Raw genomic sequence first — 22,811 nt, 5'->3', positions numbered from 1 at the left:
TCACAACAAGAGGGTTGCCGGTTCGATCCCGGGTGTGGGAGCCCTTCTGTGCGGAGTTTGCATGTTCTCCCCGTGTCTGCGTGGGTTCTCTCGGGGCACTCCGGCTTCCTCCCACAGTCCAAAGACATGCAGATTGGGGACTAGGTTAATTGATAACTCTAAATTGTCCATAGGTGTGAATGTGAGCATGAATATATAATAATCCCAATTTGACAATACTATATGCATGCATGTTCCTCAAATTAAAAACTTGTGTGTGTACCTTGGTAAGAGTGGTCTCAGCCACTTGTAAAATTTTCTAAAAGAAGAATGAAAATGAGAAAACATCAGTGAATCCCATAAATCAATGGGTACTAACAAAATAACAAATTTAAGATTTGATCAAGAATAAGAGGAAGTATGATATCTATATTACTTCCTGCACGAGGCACAATAACTTGGGCACTTTATATCCAATAGTAAAGTAAACTGGGAAGATTTCAACATCACAGATTTGTCTTTACTCAGGAATTATGCTCCAATTTTAAACCAACCTGAAAGACACAATATAACTTTCTCAATATATAAGTTTTGTCAAGTGACTCTAAACAACACTAAACAGCCATGCTAGGCTGATGCCATTGGGCCCAAAATGACTTTTTCCCATAGATTTACACTGGGAGGGAGACGTCTGTAAATACATTTTTTTTTAACTTAACAATCCCTGCAAAATGATTTATTTCACTATCGTGATGTGATCAATTTGAGTGTTCTTGCTCTGTGGGCCCCATGATGTGGAACACCAAGTACCCAGGAATTCAAACTTTCTTTGCCTTGTGCACCACTGAACGATTTTCATAAGAATGAACGGGGCCCTGCCTCCAGTGCCTAATCAGTTGTCTTTAGACATCCATGATCCATGAGAAGGGGAGTAGAATTCTGTCTGAAATAGACAGTCAATGGCAAGCTAATAAGTACAGTTTACACCCTGTGACTCAGGATGGACCAATGTGGTGGACAGAGATCCACAAAGCTAGCTTTACAACAAACTCAGCAACTCCCCAGCCCCTACAACCTCCACTATACGGCACTTAGTTAGTTGGCAGCACAGATCTGCTTGTTTCCTTGCATTAACACAAACATAAATTTGATCAGAGTTCAAATGACAAATTTGTGGTTGCAAAAACACAGATGCTCAGTTTCATACATGGCTGCATTTGCAGAGAAAATTTAAACACTTCAGTCCAAGTGCTTTTTGTGTACTCTTGGGATGTGTCATCAATGCTAACCTGGATATGAATATAAATAAACTGCTGCAGAAAAACTCAACTGGGGATACTTCATTGCCTCTAGCAATACACCGCGGCTGACACTGTACATTTACAGATGGATCTCAATTAATGTAACATCAACTTCCAATTTCAGTGTATCCCTATACTAACCATGCCATTGTGAGACCGAACAGGCACACGCCAGACATCCATGTAACATAGACACTATTTGTAATGTATTACATAACATGATGGACATGGATGTCTTTGTTAGATAACAGTTAGAAACCACGAGGCATCACTGTTCTAATCCTAGCTATGTACACAAGACTGGTGACATAGAAGTACAGTGTAATAGTAGAAAGAAGAGCCATATAAAGTGATTCATAAAACACCTGCAACACACACAAGGAGAGCCATTTCACATCTTCTGAATGAAAACCTTATTCAAGAGAATACTACTTTTTGTCAGGTGCATTGTGATATTATTATGAACTTATGCCTGCAGCACTTTTGTTTTACACTCAGATCTATTCTCTGTAGCTCTATGTCAGGCCTTAATGGTAGCATCACTCATGCCCCAATCTCACAGCCCACCTATAATTGCTCCTCCAGAGTTCACTGTGTGTGTGACATGCCGCCCAAATTTCACCACAGCCCTCGCAAGGGTCTCACAAGCATTTAACACTCAAGTGCTACTTTACCCCCAACTCCCATAGAGACACCTGGTGGTACGGAGACACCTCGGGGTGGCAATATTTAACATGGCGATGTTCGTTTTTTCACCCTCCCTCCTTTCAGCGTCACCTGCTAACATCACCCTCCCTGCCCGGGCCCAATTTACTGTCCAACCATCCCGAGTCTACACACTCAGTGTATGTCTTGTGGTGGTGCACACACTCACACTTGACGTTTGAGCAAAGAACGAAAGGAAGTAAAGAGTGTTTTCCTGGGAGAGACTGGGGATTGTTTTGGACTATATTTTTCATGTTTTCTCTGACAACATGGAGTACTGCTTTTTAAAAGGATTCCTGGTGGTTTTGTTGATACAACACTGCACGTCTGAAGGTAGGGTGGCATTATGCAAATAGCTTTGATTATCTATGTGATGATGTCTTTGTATTTGGATGAAAGGAGTAACACCTGCACACTGACTCCAAACCACAATTTTGCTTGATAATATCCAATAGCCTTGCACCTACACGTGATGTGCTGCTGTTTTTGTAGTTTGAATCACTGAATAAAGACATAATCAACCAACCAGTGGCAAAGAAACAGAATTTTGCTGTATTCCTCATGGAGTGATCTGCAGTGATTATGTTGCCACATATGGCATATATGTGTATATGTGTCATATATTGGTTGGTTTACTTACAGCTGCTACAAAAGACCCAAAATATTTGATATATCTCCTTAGGTCTGTCTACCTCCATCCAGTCCTCCACAGCAGTCACCCTGCAAGATGACCAGGCCTTACCCCCTGAACCAGAGCTGCCTCCTGCAGATGTGGTACCCGTGGTGGCCCCCCCTAGCCTGAAGGAGGTGCAGCAGGCCGTGCAGGAGGCCTCAGAGCAGGTGGAGGGTCGTGGGGCAGAGGAAGTGCTGAAGGAGCTGCTGGAGAGGGTGGTGGAGGCAGCTTTGGGGCAGGTGGAAGGAGGAGGTGAAGCGAAAGCAGATGAGGCAGCAGCACAGGAGGCCGCTGAGGAGGATGCCCTCGAAACCGACGCAGAGGCAGAGGTGTTGGAGCAGGTGGTAAAGAAGGAGGTGGAGGGTGAGGATACGGGCACCAAGGGGGGAGATACTGGTGTTGGAGAGGAGCAGGAGGTAGCTGAGGTGGATGCATCTGAGGATGTAGCTGAGGGGGGCAAAGGGGTTGTCGAAGGGGAGGCTACAGCTGGATCTGTGGTGGAGACTACAGCAGGTGTAGAAACTGAAGACAGAGAGGTGGAGGGGATGGAGGTTATTGATGAGTCTCTAGACACCCAAGTCAGTCAGGAGGTTGTAGAGGAAACTGGAGCTGCTTCAGAGGAGACAGGGGGGTATTTAGCAGCGGAGGAGGCACAGGCGGAGGACGGCGAGGAGCAGGTTGTGTTGTCAGAAGAAAACGGGGCAGCTGACACAGAAACACAGGAGGTAGAGGAAACTCAGGAGTTGNGAGCTGCTTCAGAGGAGACAGGGGGGTATTTAGCAGCGGAGGAGGCACAGGCAGAGGACGGCGAGGAGCAGGTTGTGTTGTCAGAAGAAAACGGGGCAGCTGACACAGAAACACAGGAGATAGAGGAAACTCCAGGAGTTGTGGAGCCTGCAGTAGAGTCTGACCCTAGCCTGGCAGTGTCTGACGTGGAACAGACAGGAGATGTATGGAGAAATGAAGAAACTATTGTGGATGAAATTGAAGGTGAGGTGATAGTACCCTCTTCTGATAATTATGAAATAGAGAGCACACAAAGTGTAGTGGGAGAACCAGTAGAAGAAGAGGAGGTAAACATAGTGAAGGGCGCTGAAGGATTGGGGGTAGAGGACGAACAAGGCCATTTAGTGGTGGAGGGAGGAGCTGCTGGAGAGGTAGAAGCAGAAGGTACAATAGTGGGGGAAGCAGAAGGGGGTGAAAGACACAGAGAGGGTGTAGGCAAGGAGGAATCAGTGGCATTGGTAAATGAGGGGGGTGACCACCAAGCTGGAGAAGAGGATCACATTGCTCTGGAGACCTCACACAGCAGTGAAAAGGAGGATCAAGGTGAGATATGTGCTTGTGCAGTAGAATTAAAAGCTGGCACAAAGAAATTAGGCTTCAGTGTGGTGACTTGACTGGCACCATGCCCCATTCAGCATACAAACAAAGTCAAAATTTCCCAGCAAATCTTCTCGTCGACTTTCTTCCCATTAGCTTCATGTTTTAGCCGCCCCATTCACTTTACTTCCAGTACATCCTCATCAGATAACTATCTGAGATGTTGAATATGTAAAACCTCTTCATAATTTAGGTCACACAAACCTAAAACTGCAATGGTATTTGTCTTTAAACATTCAGTTGCATTAGACTCAGCAGCTTTGGTTAAGCTCGCATTGTTTGCATCTTAACCTACTTTAAGAGAGGAAAGCTCTTAAATGAAGATTATAAACCCCCTTTAATGCACTTTACAATAATATTGGTTACCAGCCCGTGTCCTGAAAAACCGTGGTAAAAAAAACGAGCTGCTCTGGTTTTGAAATGTTATCAACAAGCTTTTTGGTAGAAGGAGCTTGAGAAAATGTTTACTCAGAAAATCCTGACATGGACATTAATCATTTATCAGTCGAAACTTCTAAAATTCTCTTCAAGCCCAGTGATTATTGTGACACATGCAAAGACTGATATGTTATTCTGCACTGTAAACATACTGTGAGTAAGCTTACAAATGCATCCGAATCATGAACCAACTTCCAATCTTAGCTGCAGCACATCCATACATTATTCTACATTCCATAGGTCCACTCGATAAACCCTAAACCTTGACCTCTTTGCTTCATTTTCATGTCTGTGTCACATACCAAACCCCTCTTCTAGAAGTGCTGGTGATCTCTGCCCCAGAGCCAGAGGACGGTGATGAAGCCTCCATAGAGCAGATCCCTGAGATTCAGGTGCCCACCCCCAGCCCATCCCTTGGTGGGGTGGAGGCCAGAGAAAACACCCTCGGTAATGAGAAATCCAGCGATGGCAATGAGATCATCACGCCTACTGATGACCTTTTGCCACATGACCCCGTCGTGGCCCAACCTACACTGGATAATTTTGTGAAGGATGGTCTCGCTGAAGCGCCTCAGGCAGAAGGGGAGAAACTAGGGGAGGCCAACGAGCTGGTGGAAGATACAGCTGGAAACACAGGTAAAATGGAAAGTAGAAAAGATATCCAAATATCAAAGAAATATTTCTTTTCTACCAACATGGAACAGGTTTGGTTTCAGTTTCAAATTCTGAACTGTTCAAAGCACTTTGACCAAAAAAAAAATAGGTTCAGAAAGTTGTTTTCCAGCTGGGACCAAAAAACAGCAGGTTTTTCTTAACCTGAAGTGCAAGCCGTGAAGACATTAGTGTATCATACTCTACAAGCTGGAAAGAGTCTTGCAAATAGTGTTGTCTTGATGACGTATCCTTGATCTAATTGGTTCTGATCAACACTAGGTGGAACTGCAGGCTGGTTCACTACATAGCGCCAAGATTCCAAGAGTCCTGATTGAAACCAGCTCAAGAACCAAAGCTAATCTGGTGGAGAAGGGGTAATTGTTAACCCCTTGAGCTCATATGTAATCAATTAGCTTTGACCTTAATGTCCCAATTAGGAAAAAATGAGAGGAACTGAACTTAAAGTAATATATACTGTAGTTCTCAAGTGCAGTTTCAGAACTTAGCATATCTGGCTATAAATGGGTCTGTGTATATATTACAGCAGATTTTCTGCAGCTTAAAACTTGGGTAGAATAAAGAAGAAGAAAACAGATCATCATCGTGATTCTGCCAGAAAAATATGCAGATGGCCAAGTTGATGTTGTTCCATTTGAATAAACAGTGGAGCAGGCTTACTACACACCGACTGGTGGGGGAAGACCAGAAAGTTGGGACCATTCCGTCACAATATAATAATGTGCTATTTTCTGCCTCACTAGAACTATACTCTGTCTATGACCCTATGCATCACACACATGCACCTTTAAGCTGGTGTATTATAAATCGCTGGAAGGAAGATTGTTAAAATGACACGACAGCAGAAAAAAAGGTATTTTCTTTTTGTCCTGCTAAACTGTAATAGTGCGAAATAAATAGGGTGTCAGAGTACAGCTTCCTTTGTGTGCAGTTGAGGGACAGTTGATTGAGTTGTAGCAAAACGTAGTGCATCACATTTCATGTTTTCTCCTCTCCTGCCCTCCCTTTCTTGCTCTCTCTCTGCCTTAATGTATCTGTTCAGAGACAAGTGAGCTGGGCCTGGAGGCATGGAAGATTGGGGCTATTTCTGCTGCAGCCTTCCTGGTCTTGGAGACTGTTATCATCATTATCTATATCCTCAAATGTCGTAACAAAAACAGGTAGGTAGCACCGATTTCTGTACACTGAATCTCCAGGAACACTTGGTCAAAAAAAGTTATCCTAAAGGCCATACTTTTCTGACGGACTGAAAGTACAAACCAAATGTCCTTTACCTAATACAGCTCAGCTCCTAGCCAATATTATTTCCTGTAGCCTGCCATCCATAGACATAAATTTGGGAAGGCTGAGCTACATTATACATCCAACAGCCTCGTACAAAAATAGATTTTCATTACAACCCTAATCTGACTGTACTGTAGCGTGATTTTTTGTTCTGGCTCAGTCTTTATAAAAAAGACTCTTTTCCTGTCTTTACTTTTTATGAATGGTAATCAGAATAATACTTAGTCTGCCTTTGCACTTGTACCAACCATATCACAGTGCTTCTTCTCTAATAGCTGAAATAAGCCATCTGATTGCTAGCTGTAGTACCAACGGCGCTACAATCACAGATGGGACTTACAGCAGTGCTGGTACATGATTGCTTCTGATGTTGCCCAAGCTGCAGCTAACATTTCCACACTGATAGATGATGACATGAGGAGAATGTGCCCAGTATTGGTTCAGTATTTCTCTCAATAAAAGAGAGAATAGCCTTTTATCTGTAATATGCTGCACTAGTTTTTTTTTCTCCACATAGCCTGATGCAGCATGTAGTTGATTTGTAGAGGGGTAACAGTCAGCAACAACATTAATATCTGAGATTTTGTGTTTGTTTGTGTACATGTGTGTATGCAGTGCCCCGGCCCTGCAGCGGGCATGTGAGGAAGGGTGTGTTGAACCGGAGGCAGCTACAGGAGGTGACTGCAGTGATGACACACTTCCTGCAGGCAATGGGGACGCTCAACAGTATGTTCACATATATAAACCTCTATCTAACATCTATAGTGGTTACATAAATAATACATACATACATACAGGTAATAAATTAAAGGAAAACCTTTTGCTTTTGCTTCAGTGCTCAGTGACATACATTTTACATGTATTTAGAGGGATAAACACTATTCTCCCAAAAGATATATCGTCATTTGGTGTTTGATGATGTTGGTAAAGAGCGCTGTCTAACACATCAGTCTAATAGCTCACATCCAATGACCTCTTAAAGGTATACTTCACCCACAAAAATGACCAGTTGTGTATTAATTACTCATCGCATGTTACCTTGAGGGCAGCACGGTGATGCAGTGGTTAGCATTGTATGCTCACAGCAAAAGGGTTTCTGGATCAAACCCAGGATTGGGGGTTTGAAATCCAGGGTGGGGGAGCCTTTCTGTGCGGAGGTTGCATCTTCCACCCATGTCAGCGTGGGTTTTCTCCAGGTACTCCAGCTTCCTCCCACAGTCTAAAGACATGCAGGTTGGGTTAATCGGTGACTCTAATTTGAAGACATGCAGGTTGGGTTAATCGGTGACTCTAATTTGCCCGTAGGTGTGAATGTAAGCATGAATGGTTGTCAGTCTCTATGTGTCAGCTCTGTGATAGTCTGGCGACCAGGATGTACCCCGCCTCCTATCCAATATTAGCTGGGATAGGCTCCAGCCCCCCGCGACCCCCGACAGGATAAGTGGTTACGGAAGATGAATGTATGAATGTTACCTTGAATTTGTAAAGAAAACTTGGTTTTTCGTGGATGTTTCCAGGTTGAACGGAGAATTCAAAAAAGGTGAAAACTCTTCATGAAAAGTGAAGTAAAAGGAGTTCACATTTAACAACAGCAAAACTATATCAAATCAACAGTTTACAAAATCTAACAACTCGTCCAGTACAATCAGAGTCTCATTTATCCAGTCATACGCTCAGTGCCTCCCAAACACAAGCATTTTTGCTAAAATCTTACAATATGAAACACTTCCGCTTACGTGTAGCATGCCCTCAGTGTGCCTGGGCACTTGGGTGCGTTTGAGTTCTGCTAGCAGAATTCGAACAAATGTGCACACCCAGGCAGGCTACTCTCCTGTGCGTGAGACTGTTTGGTGTCTTAAATCGTTTCAGTGAAAAGGCAATTGTTTGGGAAGCACTGAGCATACAATTGAGATAAATGAGGCTTGGATTATACCACTTTAGTTGTGTGAGAGTTTGTAAACAGATGCTATTAAATGTGGACCCTGATTTTGTCAATTCACAAAGAATTTTTGCCTTTTTTGAATTCTCCTTTCTCAGTGGAGGCACGCGAAAACTAGAATTAATTCCTTGTGGTTGCACACATCCAAAACCCATGAAATTGCAGTTACAGTCTGTGAAAACATGGATGCTTCACACACATCTTCACCCCAGCAGCACAGAAGATCTGTGCAATCAGCACAGTTTTAAGATTAGTGTCACCAATTCAGTATTTGACCAAATGTCTCCCCTTCTGTTCCTGAGATATGACATTGACTAATGGACAGAAAACATTATGATTTCAGAGTGAAGTTGACCTTTTGAATATAAAATGTCATCACTTCATCATTATATTCTATTAGACATTTGTGTGAAATTTGGTCATAATTAGTGTTTGAATTCTTGAATTGTGGCCAAAAACGTCTTTTTTGAGGTCACAGTGACCTTGATCTTTGACCTTCAACCACAAAAGTCTAAGTAAGTTCATTGTTGAGTCCAAGTGGATGTTTGTGGCAAATTTGAGAAAATTTCTTCAGGGTGTTCTTGAGATATTGCATTCACAAGAATGAGATAGATGCAAGGTCACAGTGACCTTAACCTTTTGACCACCCAAATCTAATCAGTTCATTCTTGAGTCCAAATGGACAATCACACCAAATTTGAAAAAAAAAAACAATGCCTGAAGGTGTTCTTTAGGTATCTGGTTCAGGAGAATTAGACATAGACAGGTTGCAGTGACCTTGACTATTGACCACCAAAAGCTAATAAGCTCATTAGTAAGTCCAAGTAGATGTGAGTGCCAAATTTGAAGAAATTCCCTCAAGGTGGTTCTGAGGTAATGCTTTCACAAGAATGAACAAATGCAAAGTCATGGTAACCTTGACCTTTGACCACCAAAATCTGATCAGTTCATCCTTGACTCCAAGGGGACCTTTGTGCTAAATTTTGAAAAAAAAAAAAAAAAATCCTCAGGGCGTTCTTCAGCTATCACGTTCACAAGAATGAGATTGACAAGGTCACAGTGACCTTGACCTATGATCACCAAATCAGTTGATTACTGAGTCCAAGTGGACATTTGTGCCAAATTTGAAGAAATCCCTCAAAGCATTCTTGAGATAACACCTTCACGAGAATGAAACGTACGTCTGTACGTCAGTACAGATGGACAACCTGAAAACTCAACACCTCTGGCATCGCCAGTGCAGAGGCATAAAAATAACGCTTTCTACACATATTCAAGGTAACACATGGTGAGCATTGTTAGGAGGGTTCCTTTGAAATGTTACAGGTTACAGATTACAGTTACCTTGTTAAAAATTGGAATTAGTAATGTAACTGTTTAAATTTATTCGTCAGTGTAATTTTACTCATTACATTTGATTACTCTTGGATTACTTTTCTAACAATTGTTTAAGCTGTGTACAGGAGCACTTATTTTCTCTTTTCACTTTTGCTGAATATAATAAGGAAACCTAAGGTAGAAATCAGACAAAACATCTGCACACTGATAGCTCCCATATATCTAATAAAGACGAGACAAAGATCTCATTGTCATCTTTCACCAGTCTTTATCACAGATTAAACATAAGGACAAAGATCTCTAAACATTGCTATGCTAGATTTATAGGGGTCCTTTAGTACAGTATATTGGTCTTTTGTCTGATTTAAACCATTTCAAGGTTTATATGATCTCAGTGAGCCCAGAGAGTACCTCTCTGCTCTGCTCTTCTGTCTCTCTCTTAGAGTCAGATTTTCTGCCACCACCAAACTGACTTCTACAGTATCAGTTTCCTTGTCACTAACACTAGCCGGATGTCAGGCTTGCCCATTGTCAGCCGACTAAATGCTGTTCACTGACCTGAAAACTTGTGGTTCATAGGAACCACCAGTTGTGTGCTTCTCAGCTGATTCCCTCCTGGCTGTTTGGTAAGCTATGTGCTCAGGAGGCTGCTTGCTGGGTCACATGAGAGTGTGAGTCCCGTGAACCCAAAGCATTACTGGGTAATACCGCTATTCTTCCTAATCAGACTAGCAGGCTTGAATCAATAATAAGCCAAAGGTGTGTGCATGAGGAGTGACCATGTAAAAGTGTGGGGTGAGGATGTGTGTAAAAACTTAGGGGAAAAAAACAAGACTGAGAGATTGAGAGAGTCTGTGTATAGAATCAAAACTCACATAGCATTGCACAAACAGCATTGTGTGTATGTGATCCAATGAGTCTGTTGATTAAGCCAGTGAAAGCGTGCAAGACACAAAGAGAAAACTGATGTGTGCCTAGAACAGACGATAACAAAGCAACACTGAATTATTAAACAGTCGGCAGAGTCATCTTGAAATGTGTCCTTGTTAAGAGACTTTATAGCAGCAGTGACAATCCAGTTGTCAGTGGAAGAGGGAATCACTAAAAACGCTGCCAACAAACAACAAAAGTCACTTAGAATACTCTCTAAGTCACAAATTTAGCAGCAGTATCATCTCAGCAATAAATGCACCAAGTGTTGCTCCTTGTACACACATGGATGCCAGAAGCCACGGTGCAAAGCAAGCAAATTCAGAGAGTGTAGATAAAGCCATTTTGGAGGTCAGAAGCATTTTGGGACTTAAGCTTGATGTTAACGTCAAGACATGCATTTTGAAAATGAAGGCGACTACGATTTGTACAGCAGGTAAATGGTTGTAATAGAGCCAAATGGATCAGTATTCACACACTTTTTCAATATAGGCTAATCATGATACTCTTGAAATTGGTGTACACTATTTGCAATGCAAAATGGTGGCTTTGTAATGACAAAGAAGGACTGCATCTGACTTTGACTGCTCTACAATCCTAAGGCAGACCAGCTGAACACCAGACCAGTCTCATTCCCAACTCGTCAAATGCAGACACTTGGTTAGTGGCCAGTTGGTGTCAGACACCCACACACAGAGGCAACCTGTAGTGGCGATATAGGACATGATGGGTGGTTGATCCAGACAACTACTATAGTCAACCCGAACCCATACTCCAGTAGCTGTTGAACAAGCCTCCTTTCATTTCTTCTTGGAACATGGTGTTATGTAGCATCATACAGCATGCATGTAGCTACTTGGAAAGCAGATAGGCAGGGTCTCCAGGTGAGAGAGGGATTTGAAATGGGAAGTCCTGGCCATTTAGCAGGACTGAGACTTGAAAATAAAGAAAAGTGAGATCCACAAGCTCACCACATTGGACACTGGAGCTGGGGTCGATACCTTTAGGGTATCAACCAAAATAACCTCGTATCAAGCAATATTAGAACTTCTCCAGTCAAATGGTACCTGCTTTTGATCCTTTTTTCACCCACATGAAGAAAAAATGACTATTTATATGGTTTTGCTCACAGCCAATCACTGCAACCCTTTTATAATTTAATGCAACGCGTGATTGGGCCACCCATACACAATGGGATTGGCTACAACCCATACAGTCTGTGGTGAATTTGAGCTTTGTGTATATGACAAAGTTGGCAGTTTAGCCTGCCCAGGTGCCACCAAAATGTTTGAAAGTATAGCTACATTACATTACGTGTGGTGACTGGTTGCATTTTACACCACTGAATGCTTTCATTCACATGACGGATATCAAAATTTGTAGAAAAAAAAGGTATCACTGTTAGAGTTCTGGTTTTGGTACTGGTATTGTGATATTTTAAACAATACCCAGCCCCACTGGGTGCAGACGGACATGGTAAACACTGAACTTTCCAAATAAAATACATTTGAAAATAACAAAACCCAAGCACGATCCAAGTCCAAAGCCTTACATCACAAACCAACCTTAGCCTGACCCAGAAAAACCAAGGACTTTAGCAGGACCCTTGAGGTTCGGGCAGGTAGCAGAATTCTCTTGTGTACCATGCCAGATTACAGCTGAGGAAGTAATGAATGACCAAAATGCATTCTGGGTAAGATGCAGTCCTTCAGCACGCATGCTTTTCACATTTGGAATGACACTTAAGATGGCAGTTTGGTTACCCTTGAGGGTAAATCAACCGGGGCATGCAGCACTTTTAGAAATTCTTTCATTGAGGACACTGTCACCTGCAATTAGTCAATAATGTCAAGTGATCTATTTATATCTGGGTGTGTCATTACCTCCCAGCGTATCGCCTTCCACCACAGTTTGTTAGCTTCTCCATCTGGTGCGTCATTAAATAAACAGACCTTGCGGTGAAAATATTAGCATTTGCTCGCAGCATCATATTCAACAGCAGCTCGACAGCCATTATGAAAACACCAAATTAAGTGGTGTTTGTATTGTACTGGTACTCTAAGTGTCCCATCAGAATGAGCTTGTCTTTGTTCTCATGTAAAGCAAAACAGATTTTTATCCTCATTTGTATCAAATAGCTTCTAATGCATGCACCCTGTCAGGGATTATTCCTGCAATTTATCCAACTGTTAAATGGCTGTCAACTGCCCTACTGTCCTCCTCTCTACCAGGATAGCAGCACTTGACCTATCTGATGTGGCCTCAACCCTGGCCCAAAACAAAGAGATGCACGAAGAGGAGCATGCGATAGCCATGTCCGACCTCCCTCCGAGCTCCGCAGAGGAGTCGGCCAACACTGGACCAGGACCAGACTCCTCACAAGACCTCAGGACTTCCATTCTCTAGAGGTCTAACTGTTTTTATCTGTTCCTAACTGTATCTCAATAAAACTCAAAAAGCCACTCTTCATCCCTACTCCCAATTTACTCACACTACCCAATGAATTACCCTAAATTCTCCAACCCAACACAGACTGCCTTGGACTCTGACTGTAATAACCAGAGGTGTGGGTTTGACTCATTCAGACGACTCAATTAACAAATTTGATGACTTTAAACTCGACTTGACAAAATCAAAAAAGACTTGAAACTTGACATGGACTTTAACACCAATGGCTCCTGACTTAACTTTGACTTTGACTTAAAACTACTTGACATCTTCTCCCAAGCCCGAAGATGAAGAAGTGTTTTACTTAGAAGTGTGCCAGGAATCAATTCATTTCCCTTCATTTGCTGATCCAAACTAAAATCAACGCTTTTCATTCCCAGCAAGTCGACACTTAATTCCCCAGATCCACTTTGTTTGAAAAATCCAACAGCATCAAATCAAGTTGCAGGAGAGAACAAGGAAGAACTAACATTGGGTGCCAGTTGGAAAAAAATATATCAAAGATAATTTGTTTACTTACAAAAACTATGCAGTAGTAAATAATACTGAATAGCAGTATGCATTGCAGGTCAAACATTACAAACAAAGACACAACAACTTCCAACTTTGTTCAACATTTTAAGTTGCACAAAGAACAGTAAGTTAAGGCTAACATTAACATAGTCAGCAAGCTAATGCCTAGCTAACACCAACTTAACAGTTAAATAACTTAACAACAAATAAAGCATTTATTAATTTTGTAAATTTAATATTGGCATTACATTTGTTGAAAAGTGCATTATAACTTGTTTAGGACACAAAACCAAAAGTTTAGGACTTCGAGACTTACTTGTGACTTGGAAAACAATGACTTGGTCCCACCTCTGGTGATAACTACTGTATATGTAACACACATGTATTTGGTGTTTATTGTATGTCTGTCTGTGTGTGTAAATTGAAAAAAAGAAGAAGAAGAAAAAAAAGATACTGTCATACGTTTGATGTGTGTGAGCGTGTGGAAGTCAGGGTGTGCATTTACAGGTGCGCAAATTTGTGGGAATGAGTGAACAGGAAGTGTGTGTTTTAAAATACTGTGTGTGTGTGTGTGTGTGTGTGTGTGTGTGTGTGTGTGTGTGTGTGTGTGTGTGTGTGTGTGTGTGTGTGTAAATGTGACAAAAGTGTTATGAATCTAGTTTGATGTCTGTAAGCTCTTTAGCATACAATGAAATTGTTAGGAAATGTTTTTCATACTGACCACCACTGTTGAAAATGTTATAAAAGGTACAGTGGTTACAACCAATTTTCCTGTTTTATGTGTAATTCACAAAGTGTTCGAGCGGCACCATAGACCACCATTTCTGCAAAGTCTCATTAAAATGTACAACACTAGCCAACATGATAAAATGTCCATTATTGACTTGATTTGATTTTTATTCGACATAATTTCTGACCTTTGTATCATCATTTGTGATTTGAGCAAATTAAAATGATAATGTTGAATATTTCCTTCTTGCCTCCCAGTATGGACTTCTCTTTATTCTGCAGGGCACAGTTTGAAATTTTTGATTACTTGAGCACACAAATTAAGTAAATTGAAGGAACAAATGACTAATTTGTTCCCACAAATTATTAGAAATTCTTCCCCAGACACCTGACACACACACACACACACACACACACACACACACACACAGATAACAAACCATATCCAAGTTGTTCAAAGTGACTGAATTTACAAAATAATGACTTCAGTATGAATTTTATCTCACAGTTGAGTCTTTTATTGTGCGAGTGACCACACAGACTGGCGTCATTTGGGTTATGATCACAAGGCATATGAATGAGTGTTTGAAAAAAAGCAGCTGAACCCTCAAGTGTATCCATGTGTACTGTGTGTGTGTGTGTGTGTGTGTGCGCTTACACAAGCCCCAGAGAGCTCTGGTCATGCGCTCAATAGCTATTTAAGCCAGGAGAGGGAAATGGGCCGACTCTTGGGGGGCTTCAGTTCTCCAGAAAGAGAGGAGCAGCATGCACAGTCAGAGGTAGGGGAAACACATTCCGCTGATGCTTTTTCACATAATGAACTGTAGAATATAATAAGTCTTGAAAATTAACAGTGTGAATGATTGCTTCAGCTCCATTTAAAAAGCAGATATGAGACTAATGCACAATTAAGCTACTGGCAAAATTAAAAAATGAAAACCAAGTTTCATTTCAGATGATGGGTATAAGACAGATTGCCACATAACAGCCCATGTTGCACTGGCTGAGCATTATGGTTGAGCAATGCATCCAGTCATTCATAATGTACGGTATCTCTGCAGAAAAGCGCAACACGTAAAACCCTTTTTTTCCCCCCCAAGTTTTTTTTTTCTTAAATTTGTAACTTTTCTTCAATGGTTGTTATCACTGTTTTGTTGAAAAATAATTGCTGCTGCCAAACTATTAGTCACTCCTTCATTCATTCCTAATCAACAAGCTTCAAAAGACAAGCAAATCTAACTACATAAAAAAGGTTGAAGCAAATCATCTCTTGCCGTCTGTTGTTGAAAGCATTTCTGAACTTGTAAGAGTTGAAAGCTAATGGCTTTGTGAATTATGAATAATGACTGCACTGCCTGCAGGGGCGTGTAAGAAGTGAAGTTTCGGAATAATGTTAAGACAATTGGCTTTAACAAGAGAACACAAACCGAGTGAGTTGTTCTTGAGCTTAATTGAAGTGCATGTCTGCAGAGTATTGAATTTTTTTGTCTTCATCTTACCAAAATGTGCGTTGGGAAAGGCCCCTTACAACCCTCAACATGATAAGTGGTTTAGAAAAAGACGGATGGATGGATGTGAAGCAACAATGTAAAATCTGTCTAGTCTCTTTGTTTCTAAAATTCCTAACCTACTTTTTACCTTATTCTCCCTTCTTACCCACCACATGTACCCAAAATATATCTTCATCCTCTCTGAATTTTGGCAGCATGTGGAGAGCAGGTCTCTTGGTGGTGACCATGTGTGCCACCCTAACACTGGCCCAGTTTCCCCGGGTGTGTGTCACCACTGTGGGGCTACAGAGTGGTCAGTGCTGCCCGTCCCCCACAGGGGCAGCGGGGGATGAGTGTGGCTCCAGCACGGGAAGGGGGCAGTGTGTGTCCATTGCAGCAGACAACCGGCGCCATGGACCCCAGTACCCTTATGCTGGGCGTGATGACAGAGAGAGGTGGCCGCTGAGATTTTTCAACCGCACTTGCCAGTGTAATGGGAATTTCAGTGGCTACGACTGTGGGCGATGTCGACACGGGCTGACTGGACCGAACTGTGATCAGAGAATCTCTGTGGGTAAGGGAATGGATGCAGTCTAAACTCAGCATTGGCGACCTAAAAGTTCTGTCTCTGACTGTACACTTTAAGATCTCAGTGGGCCTCAAAGACGGAGAAAAAGACATCAGTTCATGGAATGAGGGCAGCATTTATTGTTAGGGAAAGGCAATGTCTGTGTTAATTTTTAATGGCATTTTTCTCTCCTCCTCTCTTGCTATGTTCCTCCCACACCTCACCATCCCCTTGTTCTCTCTATTCCTGCCATCCTGTCTTCCTCCACCCCATTAACCTCGCTCCAGTAAGGAGGAATATCATGCAGATGAGTGCAGCTGAGAAGCTGGCATTTGTGAATGCTTTGGACCAAGCTAAGAGGACCGTCCACCCTGACCTGGTCATCTGTACACGACGGTACATACATAAGGATATATATCACACTACTCCAACTGTTCTCTATGGACTTGATTATGCTAAACTGATGCTAAGCATAGCTAAAAATGTATTTAATTAAGTAATTTCAAAGGAAGAATGATCTTTATTCAGCCAGTCTTTGGTCTTGTATCAAGACTTTAGAACAGACAGCCCAGCTTTGCCCAAAGACCTGCAGGCTCATTCTAGCTGCCTCTGATAGTTGAAAGCTCAGTAATATAGCTATGGTGCACCCGTGCTGTGTTTTGAACATTATCAGTAAAATCATAAAATTTCTTATGGCAGCTTTCTGTTTAAGCTGCAGGTGGAAGTGCAAATTATCAGTTTAGGCGGGAGTAAAGGGATTTATAATCTTCTAAGTAACAGTACATAAATCTGTGAATAACCTCCTTCCAAGTCAGTTGAGGATTATAGTAGATTAATTTTTTGAAGCAATTCTCAGCTGCAGGTAGAAGAACCCTTTTAACCTCCTAATAAAAAAATTAAATTTCTCCTGTATTAATGGGCACACCCAGGATCTCAGCTACAGGCCTCATATTTGAAGCCAAGTGCTCCCTCGGCAGCTACACGTGAAAATGAAATGTACATGCAGTGTCGACCAGTTTGTAGCTCAACTGAAGGGATATATTCTCACATATCAAATCAAGCAGTATGTTTTCTGTGCTGAAAAATGAGAGGATAAACAGACTGTCTTAGAGCAGTGTGGAGGAGAAAACACAAGGTGACATTTACCCTGCTGCTCCCCTCATCTGTAGGTACCAGGAGGTGTTTGGGCCCGATGGCAACACCCCGCAGTTTGAGAACATCACCATTTACAACTACTTTGTTTGGAGCCACTATTACTCTGTCAGTAAAACATACCTGGGGCCGGGCCAGGCCAGCTTTGGAGGCGTAGACTTCTCCCACGAGGGCCCCGGCTTTGTCACCTGGCACCGTTTTCATCTGCTGCAACTGGAGAGAGACATGCAGGTGAGAAGAGGGAAGGGAGGGAGGGAGAGAGAAAGACGGGGGTGTAGTGACAAGAAAAAGGGATAGGAAAGGTAGCTTTTAGGCTGATGAAGTGATGAAGGAAGTGAGGATGGGAGAAGGGATCATAAGAGGAGGAAGGAAAGAGTGTGGGGATTTGAAGAGATGGAGACAGAGCGGAAAGCTATCCTGGAGGAGAAAGGGGGAGGGGGACAGACAGAGGCAAAAGACACCAAGGTGGAAAATGGTAAGAAAATAAAGAAAGGTGAAAAAACGAGGCATTGAAAGTGAAAATACAATGGAATACAATATTATACTGCAGCAACTCTTGATACAATAAGAATAGTGTGGGAAAAAAAAGTTATTCCATCTATGCAGGACATGCTGGGCAACCCCACCTTTGCTCTGCCCTACTGGAACTTCGCCATCGGAGGCAGCCAGTGCGACATCTGCACCGATGACCTGCTTGGAGCCAGGAGCTCCTTCGACATGAACTCCATCAGCTCCAACTCCATCTTCTCCCAGTGGAGGGTTATCTGTGAGAGTGTGGAAGACTACGATACTATGGGCACTGTCTGCAACAGTAAGGCCAGTCGCAGAACACACACACACACACACCCACATACACACACTATACCGCACTGTGCAGGAGAGTGGTGTTGATATACAGCATAGTCTCAGCTGCATCAGAAAAGAGGGCAAAGAGCTCATAAAGAGAGCATGTAGAACATAAGCTGCTATAAATAATGCCTCACAGCTGTTGTGCCGCATTTGATATTGCTCGCTATTACTAACAGTTTGTTTGAAACTACTCGACTTGTTAAACAACTTCTTCTGCATGCATCCAAAGTACTGCACACTGGATTTTGTAATTCTTTTTTTTCCCGTCTCACTGAGCCTAATTTCTCTATAGCAGACATCAGAACGTACAGTTTTTCAAGTGTTAATTCCCACTGGGTCAATCAGTTTAGACTAGAATAAGGCAACTCTGTGTAACACTGTAATAAGGTAGACTTTACGTGATCAGATTTGCGGAGATTGGATCTCATTCCATGCTGGCACCAGATTACCAATACAACTTATTCATACAATATTTTTTTATCCCGTATTATGGAATAATAGAAGAATGTCAATCCTCTTTTAGCGTAGGCCTAGTCCCCTACTACAAACACATTAANCCCCCAAAACACTAACAGGAAAGGGGGGGGGGGGGGGGGGGGGGGGGGGGGTCTCTTTTTGAACAATTGCACATATATAAAGAAAAAAAGCTTGTAACAGGTAGAACATGTGAGTGGCCAACGTGTCAGTGATCTGTCTCATTAATCCCCTTAGAGAGTCATGACAGGCCCGGTATTTCCTGCGTCAACAAGCAACGTCTCCTTAAATGGGTTAGGGGGGGTTGCCTCATTTGTGCATGTGCTTGTTGAAGACAGGAATCTAGCAGTCTACTGGTTCCTTTGATCTGAGGGAATAATCTTCAAACAGACAGACAACTCAGTTATGTAGCCTTCTGTTTATGTGCTTGTGTGTATGTGTGTGTGTTTGTGTATGTGTGGGAGAGAAAGAACAAAAAAGAAAGGAAGAAAGAGATCATGCATGCGAGAAGGGGAAGAAAAAACAAAAACAACTTGTGTTCAGTCACAGAGCTCCCACTCACTACTGTTGACTTTTAGTGAATAATTAAAAAAGAAAACTGCCTTCCTGTCATGTTTAAGACTGATCAAACTAGTCTAGTCTCCCACATAGAATTAGAAAGTAGTTCAATAACATAACATTTCTAATCATCCTTCTTTCCATCTCTGTAGGGACCGCTGGCCTGAATATGAACCACAATGCCCCACTAACCAAAAAACTGCTATCGTTTAAGTTATCTTTTGTTTCAAATATTAGGCTTGGGTGGTATCTACTTTTTCATACTTTCCTGAAACGTCACTTGTGTATAAGGTAGCCTATGTGACGGTATTTGGGTGCTGTGTTACCTACCCTCATGACAGTTCGCTACATTCTGCAAGCTCTCTTAGCTTTGTTAGTCTGACAAAAAATGGTAAAAAGGTCAAGAAATGAAATAATATTACATCAATTTTCCTTATTAAACAGAGAAATACAACTGTTCACCTTCTGGCTAACGTTAGCTTAATTGCCTTCTTACTCATTGTAAAGCACACTTCATTCAAACTCAACAGAAACAAAAAAAAAACCCACCAAAACGGTCTTAGTTTTGTCAGTCATCTGGTAAGTTAGTCCACTGTTTCAACAATCACAACCTATGGTTGGGTCAAAGTAAACCCTTAATTCACCAAGTTATATTTCTCCTCTGCAGTCTCCATCCTACCATTGCTGCCCAACTGTTTACAGTCCTGTAACATTATCCCCGCTACCTGCAGTCACCATATTTGTTAGCTCAGCTGCGTGTTCCACCAATAAAGACTGACCTCTGGTGGCACGTGATATAAACTACATGCAAAACATCTTCATCAGACCGAATCACTGTGATGTCATGCTAAAAGCAGCAGTCACTTCCGTTAGACAACTGGCAATTGATTTGAATTGCAAAGATACACAAAATCAGGAAATTTGTTTATTTCTGTCATTTTTGAGCTGTAACATTTAAAGATAAAAGCTGTGCTTATTTTGTGTTGCTTTGCTAGTATCTTTGATAAACCAAATTATTAGCACAGAGGCTAAGCAGTGTACCGCTGTACTGGACAGGGGTCGCAGCCAAACGTATTTTCGCCACCTAAAAAGCAATATCAGTTTAAGTGTATGCTATAGGTCTATTTGGAATATTTTCTATGCTTTACCTTGGACACTAAGCAATCAAGGCAGTGGTAGACCAGCAAACTGTGTGCTGCAAAGTAAAATTACTGTTTTTGTGAACAGAGTCTGGTAGCTTTGAGACAACGGCATCAGTTCCCTGTTGCAAAGGCATGTCTGACAGCAAGGTTAAAGCAGCGAAAATATTGTTAATATAACATACACTTAAACTGATATTGATTTTTTTTAATGATTGGCTCTTTTAGGTGGCTAAAAACTAACCAACTGAGGCAGCAAATGCCCAGCGCCATGTCATTTAATGTATTTGATGCAAGGGTTTTTTTTCCCTGGAAGTTATTGTAAACAAATGTTGTGATTTGGTCAATACAGTATCTCCTTATGAGAAATGGAAAGAGGAGTGTCTGTATTTTGGATGGTATTAAAAATCATATCGTCAGGATTTCTAAATACCCAGGTATACCATTATAGCGCCCAAGCCTAGTCTCTAGCTTGCACTTCAGTCATATAATATTATCTCACCTTGGGTTCTGTCCTTATCACCCAGACACAGAGACCAGTCCCATCAGGAGGAACCCAGCAGGCAACGTGGCACGTCCCATGGTGCAGAGGCTGCCAGCGCCTCAGGATGTGTTGGACTGTCTGGAGCTCAACGCCTTCGACACCCCGCCTTACTACTCCACCTCCTCCGAGAGCTTCAGGAACACCATTGAAGGTGCACGGTTATGGGTCAGAATTAAAGCAGCACCTAAGACTTAACATCCTCCAATTAACCACTGGAGGATATTCAGGTTCAGTCAGACCCAGACTGCAGAGCTGCTGAAGCACTGTGTGATTTCAAACACACACACACTAGACTCTCCACTCACACGCACATATGGTTAGCTTCAACAAAGCATTTGTTGATCCTAATTATGGTAAATTTATTAGCTTTCTCTTTTGTATTTTCTAGGCTACAGCGCCCCTCAGGGGATGTACGACCCGGTGATCCGCAGCCTCCACAACTTGGCCCACCTCTTCCTCAATGGGACGGGCGGACAGACTCACCTCTCACCCAATGATCCCATCTTTGTCCTGCTGCACACGTTCACCGATGCAATCTTCGACGAGTGGCTCAGCAGGCACCAGCCAGGTACACACAGGCTGAACTAGATGCAGATACTGACACTCACTCAGGCGAAAGAAAAGATACACCTATTTTTTCCTCATCCTGCAGGTGAAGTAGTTTACCCTGAGGAGAATGCTCCCATTGGGCACAACCGGAGATTCAACATGGTTCCTTTCTGGCCTCCTGTCACCAATGCTGAGATGTTCGTCTCTGCCCCAGAAAACCTGGGATACTCCTACGAGGTCCAGTGGCCAGGTAAGTAGCAGCACACACACATGGACACACACATTCACAAAGCCCCTCATGACCTTGTCGGTGAAGATTCTCAGTCATCTGGGTCATGGTAATCATAAGTGCTATATCGTAGGCAGCTGGACTTGCTTCTTGAAGACGTTTTCCCTCTCATCCAAGATGAAAGGCGAAACATCTTCAAGAAGCAAGTCCAGTTGCCTACAATATAGCACTTATGGCCCTCATGACCTTCCTCTCCTTTCCCATAGTTCGTGCCTACACCCTGTCTGAGATCATCACCATCGCCATCGTTGCGGCCGTGCTGGTGGTGGCTGTGGTGGGTGGTGTCATCGCCTGTGCTGTGCGTGCCCGCTCCTACCGCTCAGCTGAGGCCCTAGAGCCACTGCTGGGAGAGACTTTCCGACGCTACTCAGAGGACGACCGGAGGTTGGACAAATCACAGTCCGTTGTCTAAATCCATGCCTTTCCAGAGAGGCCTTAACATTTCATGCTTTTTTTTTTGTTTTTTTATTCCCCTACTTCTTCTAATAAAGTTGAACTGGTTTTGAACCCAGAGTCCTGGTGTCTGTGTCAGTTTTTTTCTCTATAAATTGCAGGGTTGGCAGAGTCCAATGAATCTTTTGTTTGATCCATACAGCAGAAAAGATCAGACTGCAGCCAAGAGGTCAGACTGCCTGGAGCAGCTTGTATACTGAATGGGCAAATTGCTGTTGGTAGACAATATATAAGACCATTTCTTCCCTACAGTGTCTCTTTTTCAGCTCCCAGTTACATGTTGCTAATTCATGAAGTCAAAGTTCATCTGTCTGTAAGATAAATGGCAACCATCCTATTTGGTTTGATGTTCTCATTCCATTCATACTGCACTTAATCTAGTCCCATTACTGTGTGAATAATATGCTGAATGGT

General features: G+C 42.4%; 2 protein-coding genes across 2 annotated transcripts; both read left to right on the top strand.

The window, feature by feature from the left end:
• Nucleotides 1–2,053: 2,053 nt before the first annotated feature.
• si:dkeyp-118a3.2 (A-kinase anchor protein 12) lies at nucleotides 2,054–14,567 on the top strand. Its single transcript, XM_050045466.1, has 7 exons — nucleotides 2,054–2,318; nucleotides 2,668–3,383; nucleotides 3,525–3,987; nucleotides 4,798–5,115; nucleotides 6,194–6,311; nucleotides 7,051–7,161; nucleotides 12,874–14,567. Exons 1-7 carry the CDS (start codon nucleotides 2,255–2,257, stop codon nucleotides 13,046–13,048), a joined length of 1,965 nt encoding a protein of 654 aa, XP_049901423.1. The 5' UTR covers nucleotides 2,054–2,254; the 3' UTR covers nucleotides 13,049–14,567.
• A 488-nt stretch (nucleotides 14,568–15,055) lies between these two features.
• On the top strand, nucleotides 15,056–22,457 carry tyrp1b (tyrosinase-related protein 1b). The gene is made up of 9 exons (XM_050044555.1): nucleotides 15,056–15,111; nucleotides 16,038–16,396; nucleotides 16,678–16,786; nucleotides 17,560–17,773; nucleotides 18,149–18,353; nucleotides 21,090–21,257; nucleotides 21,495–21,674; nucleotides 21,759–21,905; nucleotides 22,151–22,457. The coding sequence occupies exons 1-9, from the start codon at nucleotides 15,098–15,100 to the stop codon at nucleotides 22,354–22,356; spliced, it is 1,602 nt and encodes a 533-aa protein (XP_049900512.1). The 5' UTR covers nucleotides 15,056–15,097; the 3' UTR covers nucleotides 22,357–22,457.
• Nucleotides 22,458–22,811: the final 354 nt, after the last annotated feature.

Source organism: Epinephelus moara, chromosome 5 (genome assembly GCF_006386435.1).
Source record: "Epinephelus moara isolate mb chromosome 5, YSFRI_EMoa_1.0, whole genome shotgun sequence".
Lineage (NCBI taxonomy): Eukaryota > Metazoa > Chordata > Actinopteri > Perciformes > Serranidae > Epinephelus > Epinephelus moara.
Note: the sequence above shows the minus strand (reverse complement) of the source record. Positions and strands in the feature narration are given on the sequence as shown.

Coding starts and splice junctions, on each gene's coding strand:
- tyrp1b (XM_050044555.1), top strand. Junction 16,787..17,559: donor CTGGTCATCTGTACACGACG/GTACATACATAA, acceptor CCTCATCTGTAG/GTACCAGGAGGTGTTTGGGC. Junction 21,906..22,150: donor CTACGAGGTCCAGTGGCCAG/GTAAGTAGCAGC, acceptor CCTTTCCCATAG/TTCGTGCCTACACCCTGTCT.
- si:dkeyp-118a3.2 (XM_050045466.1), top strand. CDS start 2,255: ATGGAGTACTGCTTTTTAAAAGGATTCCTGGTGGTTTTGTTGATACAA. Junction 5,116..6,193: donor AGATACAGCTGGAAACACAG/GTAAAATGGAAA, acceptor GTATCTGTTCAG/AGACAAGTGAGCTGGGCCTG. Junction 7,162..12,873: donor GGCAATGGGGACGCTCAACA/GTATGTTCACAT, acceptor CCTCTCTACCAG/GATAGCAGCACTTGACCTAT.